Raw genomic sequence first — 11,230 nt, 5'->3', positions numbered from 1 at the left:
GGGAAAGAGAAAAAGAGATTACCTAGGATGTGATCCTATTTCATCTCTCATCCCAGGTGAAAGGAAAATTTGGGAGGGAAAGGTCCTCAGAGTGGCTCTTTCAGGAGACTGATAACATACGTCATTCCAGAAATGCTTCCAAAAGGCAGTGCTGCATGGTAAAAAGCACATCCCTTCAGAATCCAAAGGCTCTGTGTTTAAACCCAAGGTTTAGCATCCTGATAGCTGTGTAACTTCAAACAGGTCCCTAACCTTTCTGAGCATCTTTCTCCTAATGCAAAAACTTGGGGAAACAACTGCTAACCCCTGGGCCAATGTGCTATTGTGAGGATGAGATGGGATGACTTCGGGAACATCCATCAGAGCATCTGGCAGAGGACGGGTTTTCTTCCTCTGACTGCTGTGTTCCACCACATCCTGCACTGCCCCCGGCTCCCTGTAAAATGCCTAGCAGCTGGAGGGAAAGAAAGCGCTTCTCCCCTTGGGTGTGAAAAACGCACGGCCATAGCTCGGCAGCAGGTTATCGAATCTAGACTAACTCCTTCCCAGATAAGTGCTGTACTGAGCGGCCCTAGCAAGAGCCGTAATTCAGAAGCTGACAGCACTTGGAAACTGCCCTCCAGCAGAATCGCACTGTAAACAAGCTGTCAAGCTTAAGGAGAATATGCTGTGAAAATGTCTTAGATAAACAAACACAGTGTCAGTCCCAGCCCGGCTCCTTGGAGGAGCCCTCCTGGAAGGGCCTCACCGGGCGCTGTCAGGAGGGACCCGCGCCCGTGCTGCTCGCCTGCGGGTGCCTTTGGAGCTCCTTGCCTCCACCAGGGCCCAGGCTTGACACAGACTTGGGGAGTTCTGGAACCTACTGTGCGGAAACACAGGTGTCTGGGACCCAGGAGGCCAAGACCTCTACCACCTCCTCCCTGAGAGCTGGGGGGTGGGGGGAAAGGTGCCCCAGAAACATCACTGTGCATGTCACCAACCATTTGAAGCCCGTGGACAGACACAAGAAGAGTAGGTGAGAACTGAGTCCACATGAAGCATTTAGAAATTGTCCACATAGGATGTGTATTAGCCCAGTGCAGCGATGCCCACGTGCAGTGACCCCCAGGAGGTACCACCATCCACCACGTCGCTGATGCAACCAGTGCGCAGCCCAGAAACCAGTTTAATCACAGGATGAAATGAATGATGCTCCGGCTCCACTGGCTGACTCCCAGTCATTTTAATCATTTAAAATCTCTTTTAATCATTTAATCTCATTCTAATCATTTAAAATCTCTTTACGAAGGGGGAAGGTCCCACAGAACACTGTCCCGGCAAGGCTCACTGTGGGGCGGGTCTAGACACACCCCGAGGGTGTCCAGCACGACCTGGTGTGGCTGATTCACAGCCGCGCCGCCCTCTTCCGTTCCATGGTGCCATCACAGGTCAGTGAGCTGGGCCCAGTTCTGGGAAGGCAGCTGCCCAAGCCCTGGCCCCACCAATATGCTTCCGTCGCACCATAAACTCCCGAGAGGGCAGAATCAAAATTCGTAATGAGATTTCCCAAAGCCTGCTGTGACTTTACAGCAAAGCTTCAGTGCAGCCCAACACCTCCCTCAGGGAGAGGTGATGGTAATATGCTCCAGCCCTCTGTGTGCCATGCACATGACCGCAGCTCTCTGTGCAGACCTTGCCCGTGACAGGAGGTTAATAAACAGCCTTTGGATGAAGAAATGAAGACACTTCAAGAAACCCATCCCATAAAGAGTAGTGTTTTTAGAATAGTGGCCCTGTGCTCTTTCTTCACCCTCTTTCTTTAAAACCTCAGAAATTTAAGAAATATCTAAATCAAGCTCCCAGTGTTACTATTGCCATAGCTCCTTCCTTCATGTTGTTTACTTTTTCCTCACTGCCACTTTATTGCTCTAAATCAAACCTGCTTTATTCCTCTTCTGTTCCACCAAGGGGAGGGAGTGTCTTGGCGCTCCTAGAGACCAAAGCCAGGACTACCCAGGGCGACTGCAAACCCATGGTCCCTCTGCCCTGCACCTACCTTCCTTTATTTTCCCCGACGCGGTGTCATCTTCATGATGCTTTCTTCTTATTGGTTGAATTTGCCTGCTGACATGGTGGTGAACAGCAATCAAGATAGATTAATGCATAGTAAGATCTCGTTCGTTTGTCCGAACAAGCGCGCTGATTTTCGTACTTCCCGGCCAAGGAACCAGGAGACCTGCTAAGTCATGGACTCCCCACGTTCCCCTGTGCTTCACAGGCTTGAACTTACGTGCGAATCACCAGGGGATCTTGTTAAAATGCACGCTCTGATTCCGTAAGTCTGGGCGGAGCCCACAGGTGTCACACTCTAACAAGCTCCCAGGTGGTATGGCCTGCACGAGCACACTGAGAGCAGGGCTTTCAAGGAAATAGCCCAGCCTCTCTTTTTCGTTTTGCCCCCAGTTTCCTGTATCCAAGAAGGAGTGTCACAAAGTTATCTTCTTTTCCAGATTTAACCCCTCAGAAATAACAGGCCAAGAACGCTAACGTGTGGCAGTGGCACTGTGCTAAGTGCTCTTTATGCATTATCTCTGATATCATTACTCACAGTTTACAAACGAGGATACCGGGACTTGGAGGCAGCAAACAACCCTCCCAAAGGCACGGAGACATCAGTAGAGGATGGGGCTTCAGCCCGGTGTGCCCGCCCGGAGCCCTCAGGCTGCTCCCTCCTGCGCACAGCTGCAGCTGCTTCTGCTGCTTACTGAAGACGCCAAGCATGCGCAGCTCTTTAACATCCCAGACTCTTGATTTCAAATCCAGCTTTCCTGTAATATTTCCAGATTCTAGACTTCTTGTACTGCCTCCGCTCTTCATTAGTACTTGTCTGTTTCCTACACCTTCCCTGCCCTTGGCCCGGAACAGCATGCTTTCCAGCCTGCCTCTTACATTCATGAGTAGCACCAAGCAGCAGCAGGACAGAACAGAACAGATAAAAGAGAATCAAGCTTAAAAAAAAAAAAAAAAAAAAACCTCTGATCCACTTTGGCATGCTCAGAGCCTCTTGGAGAAAAACTCTGTGTGAGTTTAAAAGCTTTTCTTTTCATACTCAAATCTCTCTGGCATTCAGCCTGTGGCATCTGCTTTCTAGCCTCAGAAATCTGAGTGGCCTTGGATTTCATGATCCTGCCATGAAGTCAAACAAGCCCTTGCTGATCAAGGGCCTGCATTCTCCTCTACTTCCAGAAACACTGAGCCCAAACCACAGGGTCAGCCCACTCTTTGACCAACGTAGGCCCTGTACCAGGGTCAACATGACCCACACAACCCAGGTGGTTAAACAGCCCATACCTGGATAATTTGTCACTCTCAGGTCATGGATACCTTCCTCCCCAGCACTTACCTAGTTATCTGGATATACTCAAACTAGAACCTACTTCCACTTTTAAAGGCAGTTTGTACATCTTCAGAAGAACAGATTATTTGAATTTCCTGGGCGGTTCATCAGTGCTTTGTGCCAGCCTTCTCCAAAGCAAACCACAGATGTAAGCATCTCATTCCAGTATACTTACACAAGAAGCAAGCACTTTGGGGGCAAGTTATGTCACAACTGATGATTCGTTTACTGCTCGTGCTGTCCTGTATCATGTAAGAGAGGCCTAAATCTAAAGCAGTGTTGCAATTAGAAGGTACAGGATACTTAGTCACTCATCCATTCACTCAGTGAACTTAACTAAGCAGTTTCCTAAGCGCCAGACACTGTGATAGGTACACAGCATGCAAAGATGAATACAACACAAGACCTGCCCCCAACATGCTTCTAGTGCAGGGTGAGAGAGAAACAAGTGCCGTGGTGTACACGGCACTGATGCCACGCTGAGGTGGGCACAGGCACTAGCTCAGGAAGAACTCATCAGTGGAGTTGGTGCCCAGGCCAAAGCTTCCCCACTGGACGCCATGGAAGGACTGAGCTGGAGGCAATGGGGATCACCCACAGGGGCCTCCAAGTACAGTTGTTCAGTTTGTCCACAGCACAGTACAAAGGGTGCCCTTCCTATCATACCATGAATGGGGTCCTTCAAGTTGTGCAGTGTCCAACCTACAGAAGGGTGCGTGAAGCCCCAGCATCCCTCTCATTTAACAGAGAGAAACTTGACGACCAGAAAGGCACATTGCCTAGTCCCATAGCTGGGCAAGGGCTGGCGCCGTACCTACTCTGCCCACTGCCCCCAGCCAACTTTCTTCCCCACTGATACTTTGGGGCCCAGAGCACTATCCTGAAAATAAATCCAAACTCGGGAGGAACGTCATTTCCTATTAATACTCCGATTTTACCCAGTTTGAAGAGGCACGAGAGAGACCTGCCCCTTGTTCACACGTGGGTGCTCTGTGGCTGGGGCCAGTCTCCCAGCGCTCAGCTGCCTGCTACAGCAGTTCCCCCTGGCTCTTGCCCCGCTGTACTGCTGTTTGGAGCTGTTTTAAATGGCGTGTATGTTGTTTGGATTGATAATCAGCTTCCGCTTACCTGAAACCTTCCCTTATTTTTCCTCTCTTGACCCCAGGTGTCATTTAGGTACCACTGTCGATTGTACAATGAATGGCGTCGGACCAATCAGAGGGTGATTCTCCTCATTCCAAAGTCTGTCAACGTCCCTTCTAACCAGAAGTCCTTGCTGGGCCTCCACTCTGTCAAGAGGAACTCAAAGGAGACGATTGTTTGATGTTTGTGTGTTTGGTTGGTTGATTTGTTGTTTGGGGTTTGGAAGTTTCTGCACTGGGCCACCCCGAAACCCTTCCTCGAGCCCGTGGGTCGAAGAACATCCAGAGCCATGTTATCATGTCGCCCTGAGCAACAGACTCCGCCTGAAGAAAGCAAATCGCTCTTTGACTTCAAATCATGGATGCTGCAATCATATGATATTTGCTAAGCTGCCAAACATGTTTATTTAGCAGATACTGTATGGAATTTTCTGAACACCTCTTTAACATATGAGGAAGGTTGTCCTGCTAAGGATGCAATTCAACTCTTCCTTTTTTATTACTATTTCAAATATATATATATAGATATATATATATATTAAACTTAGATGATAATCAAAGTTGAAAAGCCAATGTTAAAACTGATTTCATGGTTGGTTTGGATGGGTTTTGTTTGGGTTCGTTGGTTTGTTTCCCAGTTTCTACTGTAGATTCTTTGGGGTAATTTGATAGCTTGAGTGTCTTTTCCATCTCTTCCATGCCTATTACTCAAGGGGACAGCGTAGCAGCTGCAGGACAAGTCATATTTGAAGGATGTTTTGTACTCAACTTCATTTAATTATTCAGTTTTTAAAGGAAAAACGAGCGTGGCAACTCTCCCCACAGTGAACTGTTTACTTAAATTTCATTAAGGAGAAAAACAATTTATGGTGAGAAGCACGCTCCTTTCAACTTGTTTGGTAATGACAGCTGATAGAAGCTATTTTCTAATAATAAATATCCAATGTGTGAAAGACAAACCCCCACTGATTGCAATACTATTTTTTTAAATCACAAAACCTGTGAAGTTTCCCAAAGTAGATTTGAAAAAGGAAAAAAAAAAGCAAAAGCAAAAAGGTTGGTGTTCCTATTCCCATTTCATTTAGCGCATGTCTTAATCCTTCTTCGCATTGAACTGGAGGATCATTAGACATTTCTAGGAACCCTGGACCTGTTTTGCATATCAATTAGCATTCCCATTGCTCTGCGGAATTTCCGGCTTGACAGGTAGTCGTGGCCAAAAAAGCCTGTCCAAGCAGTCTAAGACCCCTTTGTCTGATTTTCCAAAATAACAGAGAAAAAGGCCCCACGCAGTACCTTCCCCCAACCATGAGCCAATTCTGTCACAGGCTGAAATAGGCTTTTTCTAAAGGCTCCATGTCCCTCTTTTATCCATCGCAGTGTAAAGGGTCTAGACTGCTCCCTGCCTTTGTGTGTCCACCGAAGCCAGGGGGCAGACATGCTGCCTGAGGAGAGCACTCGCTCAGATTGGCACTCAGGCTCCTGTCCGCCCACCTACCCACAGCCCTGAAGAGAAGACGGAGCCCAGCTTTGGGGAATGCTTAAAATATGGATTTCTAGAACATGACCCACATTGCAACTATCACTCCAGCGTCTGCCTCGTGCTCCAGGAAGTGCAAAGGAACAGACAGTGAGGAGGGTAACGATTTTTGTCTGCAGATTGATCAAGCTGATGCAGGTGTCGCCTTTGTCTGGCGAGCCCTCCGTTCACAGACTGCTCCCCGCGCTGCCTGGGGAAAGAAACAGCTGTACTGCTCTCCGCTGCAAAACTCAGATGTGCTTTATGGCCTGTGACAATAGGTTTCCCCCCACCACGCTTCACTTCGACACTTCAATTCCAGTAATATATGTCTCAGCCCTTCTGTTTATTCAGCCCTGCTCACCCCTCTGGGCTGTCATTAGCTGCACCACCATCAACCGTTTCTTAATTGACCTTTCTAAAATGCTGGACACCACTGGCTGCACGCAGCTGTCACACGTTAAATTTCCAGAGCCAAGAGTCCAGCTTGGTAGCGTGTGAATTGCAGCCCTGTAATATAGTTGACAAACGATGTCCACCCAGCCTTGGTCCCTGAGCTGTCTGGTCAACCAGCCTCTCAACGGAGTGGTGCAAACATTCATGAGAGAACCCTGCCCTTTCTCCTCCCTGTTGTTTCCATGAATGAAGGAAGCAGTAGCTTCCCGGGATCATTTCCTCCTGAGGTTGGCTGCAGAAAATTCCTGTTGTCTTGGTTCATGAGATGAGATGTAATGAAGCAAAATATCAAAAGCAGGCAGGTCCCTCTCCGGCAGCTCGCTGGGGCTTCCGGGCTGGGAAGGTTGGCACGGTAGTACTGTGCCTGGGCCATGCCTCTCTCCCCGCAGTGCACACTCCCACCCCGGGAAATTAAGCAGAGTCCACATGCAAGGAGTGGGTTGCAAGTGGGGTTGTGGGCAGGACACCCTGGCAGCCAAGGGAGGCATCAATGCCTCCCGGCCCAGTGAGAGACTCTGATCTCCACAGCACCAGGGCCCATCTGGGATTCTGAAAGCTCTTGCAAGACACTTCATCCCCTCTTGGCCCTTTAACCCTGAGGTCATTCAAGGTGGAATAGTCCAGGAACTGCAGCATAAGCACAAGACACCAGCCAAGAGGACAGAGGCAGCGGGAGCTTCGGTCCAGGCTCTGTGTATGTCAACAAGCCACGCAGAACCTGTCCGAAGGTGGGTGCATTTGCTAACCGGGGTGCTGCACGAGTTACCAGTGGTCCTGCTAGCCTTGTTCTCTCTCGCTCTCTCTGCTTCTTTCTTTTTGAAAGATCCAGAATGAAACAGGAAAAGGAACGAGGAGGGGCAGGTAAATGATCCTACTGGTTCACTGCTTCCCTCCACCGACCCCTTTACACAGTCCTCTCCCCGCGTCCCTCGCCGTATCCTGTCCGGACCATTTTTCTTGAGAATATTAGATGGAGACAAACGTGTGTCACAGTGAAGTCAGAGAGGAAAGTAACAACAGAATCAAGTGCAGGGCACTCTCACTGGCCCCTGTGTGTACTCACGTGCCTGCCTGTTTCTCTTCTGGGGAAGGACAGGGACACAGAGCATTCACACGAATTCTCCGGCTCCTCAGAGAACTGAGCAGAAGCTCAGACGGGCTGTGAAACCCAATTAGGAAAAATAAATGGCATGACTTGGAAGTTGCGTGTATTTGTCTTTCGTGTCCAGGTCTCCCTCCCTGTGCTCCGAGCACCCAGGGTGGCCACTTGCGTGCGGCTGGGCTGTAGCCACAGTCATTTTATTTTCAGTGAAAGTCACCCATCTGAGGACATGGAGAAGCCAAAGGAGAAAATGGAAGTGAACCAGCAGCCTAGCTACCTGCACTGGGGCCCCATCCAGCTGGAGGCTTCCTACCCCGGGGGCCTCTCATTCCCCTCTTGGCACTGGCCTGGGCCCGGCCCGGGTCTGCCTCGCCCCGAAGCTTCACGCAGCTTACAGAGAGGCCTGGTGCGCACAAAACCTCTGTCCTCAACCTGCCCTCCCAGGGGGTGTCCTCAGGCCGAAAGACCCAGAGGAGGAAGCAACCTGGGGAAGGGAATCGGCGGCACATGCTTCCTCTCCGCTTTCATCCAATGTCTTCCCAGAAGCTCCCTGCAGACCAGCCAGAAAGCCCTCGTGCTGGATCAGAATTACAGGTTGTGATTCTGCAGGCTTAAGTGGGATGGGAAGTGGGTCAGTGGGTGGGGACGGGGTTCGGGATTATTTTAGGTGGAGAGGTTGGGACCAGGATGGACCTGGTTGGACGCCATCCCTCCCAGCCACGCACACGCAGGATCTTGCAGGCTGCCAGCTGGAGGCTTCTTGCCACGGAGGCTACAGTCATGAGAAATCGGCTCTAAATAGTGACGCCCAGGGAACTGCAGACCCTCTCCAAAATGTGTCAGTTCTGCAGAAATATACTATTAGGTTCCACAGTCCACCTTTTCTGACTTTACAAAAGTCTTGGTGTCTTGGAGTTGGCTTTGGGACATACTGCCTTCCCCTTGCTGTTGAGTTGCTCTGGGGTGAGTCTGGATCTTTGCTTCCCAGTGGGACAGAGTGGGAGAGGACCAGCTGTGATTCAGGCTACCTGAGTTAGAATCGGGCTCTGCAGTGTCCCAGTGGCGGTATCCCACCTATGTAAGCCTCAGTTTCTGCCTCTGTAAAATGGGGACGATACCTACCTCAGACAGTCCCTGTAAGGTTTGTAAGGTGCCCAGTAAGCAGTTCACGCATGAACATCAGCACCCTTCCCACCCCTTCCTTCCACTTGCTGTTGCTACCGTCCAGGCGATCGCCTGGGTTTTGACAAACAACTTTGATCAATGATTTGAAGGACCATAAATGGCTTTAAATCCTTTTCAAAAAGAAGAGGGATTAATTTTAAATAATCAACACATATTTATTGAGCACACTGTGTTTGGGAGTAAAAAGAATTGTAAGAGATCCTTCTGGAGGTTGAAATGGCTGACTTGATTGAGATCTTTGAATTATGCGTGGATTTCATTTACCCTTGCATTTCCTTATACTGGAGCCTATGGCTACTTGAGAATTCATCACGGATAAAAAATGTGCTCGTTCTGGCTCTAGCACTGCAGAGGAAAACAAATATAGTCCATCAGTTGTCTGTGTTCCCAGAAATGAGGGACTCGTGAGTCACTGAGCTCATATATCTAGTGCCTTCTTGGAGGCTCTGAATTCCGGGCACAAAGACAGCAGAAGAGATGGGCTCAGGGAGGCCTGCGTCGTTTTGAAAAACTTTTTTTTGGATACACTTTTCACCTCCTGGGCCACAGTTACCCTATCAAGGAAATGAATAGATGGACCTATCGTAGGTTTTATTTTATATTATTTGTGGGCACCAGGTGCGGAGAATTGAGTTACTCCTATACTTTAGCCCAGGACACAGTTTCTGTCACCGTCAGCCTCTATAGGTCCCTGTTCTATTTTATTCCACAAATGTGTACATAGAGCCAAGCCCTTCCCACGAGCCATGCGCTATTCAGCACTTTGAAAACTACCTCCTTTAATCCTTACAATGACCTCATCCATTGTCACCTAACAGAACACCCCCAAATTTAGTGGTCTCAAACAACCATTCTATGGCACCTCACTGTTTCGTGGGATGGCTAGGGCTCAGCCAGGCAGTCTGTGGGCAGTGCCTTTTCTGGTCGCACTTGTATGTCTCAGACAATCAGACGGCCCAGGTGCTTCTCCTGTGATTTCTCTCCACATGGCATCTCAGTTAAAGGGCCCCTCTTTCCATGGCGACTCAGGGCTGCATGTGCCTCTAGTTAATTGCTTCCAATGACTGCTTGGAATTCCATTTCCTTTTCCATTCCCTTCATGTTACCTCCAACTCCCTGCCACATCCAACAGTGCTGTGATGGACATCCTCTTACCCGTCTCCTTAAAGCCCTGTTGGAGGGTTCCTCTGCTCTGATCGGTGGGAATGCTGGGCTATAGGATGTTGACATGTTTAATTGCACTATTTTTGTATGGTTCTCCAGGACAACTATACCACTTTAGACGGCCCCCAGTAGCGGCTGAGTTTTTTCATTTCTCCACATCCTTTCCTGTACTAGCTATTATTTATTTATTCATTTTCAGCCAATCTGACAATATAAACCTAGGTCTTATTGCTTATATCTGTCCACCTTTACACTTCTCTATGTTTCCTGTTGGGCTGACTACCTTTTCCTTTTTAGTCTCCCTCATCAGTTTGATGTGCCGCAAATTCTCTCATTTGTTCAACTCTCTCTTAACTTTTCTACGGTATACTTTGTTGAATAGCAATCCTGAACTTTGACACAGTCAAATCTAGCTTTTGTCATGTGTTTTGTACTATGGGTCGTCTTATTTAAATTTTAGAAGTCCTTTCTCATTCCAAAATCACAAAGATAGTCTCCCACATTTTCTTCCTTTATGGTTTTATGTATCACCTTTAGGCCTTCAGTCTATCTAGAGTTCACCTCTGTATCTGATATAAGGATCCAACTTTATCTCCCTAAGGTAGGCGGTTTGCCATCACCGTCTACTAAACAGTCTCCCCTTCCTTCATTCACTTGTGGTGTCACCTGGATCGTGTACCCCATTCCATATAAACATGATCTGGTTTTGCATACTCAGTCTATGGCTTTAACCCATTTGTCCGTTCCTGAGTTAACCTCACTTGTTTTCTTAATATGGATTCATAATGTGCCTCTTTATCTAGTGGAATGAGCAACTCCTCCCCAGTCCCCCACCAACTTCTCTCCATTCTTCAAAATTGACTTAGTTATTTGTGGACAGGCTTTTTATCCCTGTGTATAAAGTTTAGAATAGTTTTGTTAAGTCATTTTAAAAGGCTTGATGGACTTTTGATTGGAATTGTAGTGAATTTACATATTAATTTCATGAAAATTACAATCTTTACAGATCTTCACAATTTTTAGCCAATCTCCTATAATTCCCACCACCAGGGAAGCCCGGGAGTGTTATTCTTTTGTTTTGTATTTCAGTTATTATGACATTGTGGTCAAAGAACTATGTCCTTGATGATTTGATTCTTTGAAATGCTGGCATGTTTTTATGGCTTCATACATGGTGGAGGGACTTCCCTGGTGGCACAGTGGTTAAGAATCTGCCTGCCAATGCAGGGGCACAGGTTTGAGCCCTGGTCCGGGAAGATCCCACATGCCGTGGAGAAACTAAGCCT

At 48.2% G+C, this 11,230-nt stretch overlaps 1 protein-coding gene across 1 annotated transcript in view; it reads left to right on the top strand.

Moving 5' to 3' along the window:
* MARCHF3 (membrane associated ring-CH-type finger 3) overlaps positions 1 to 5,481 on the top strand; it is a 149,288-nt gene extending 143,807 nt beyond the window's left edge. Inside the window, exon 5 of the mRNA XM_007463731.1 lies at positions 4,542 to 5,481. Coding sequence (XP_007463793.1) covers positions 4,542 to 4,700 — 159 coding nt within the window. The 3' untranslated portion in view covers positions 4,701 to 5,481. The remainder of the gene's footprint in view (positions 1 to 4,541) is intronic.
* The last annotated feature ends 5,749 nt before the right edge of the window (positions 5,482 to 11,230 follow it).

Source organism: Lipotes vexillifer, unplaced genomic scaffold, assembly GCF_000442215.2.
Source record: "Lipotes vexillifer unplaced genomic scaffold, Lipotes_vexillifer_v1.1 scaffold1616, whole genome shotgun sequence".
Lineage (NCBI taxonomy): Eukaryota > Metazoa > Chordata > Mammalia > Artiodactyla > Lipotidae > Lipotes > Lipotes vexillifer.
This window is presented reverse-complemented; position numbering and strand designations above follow the sequence as displayed.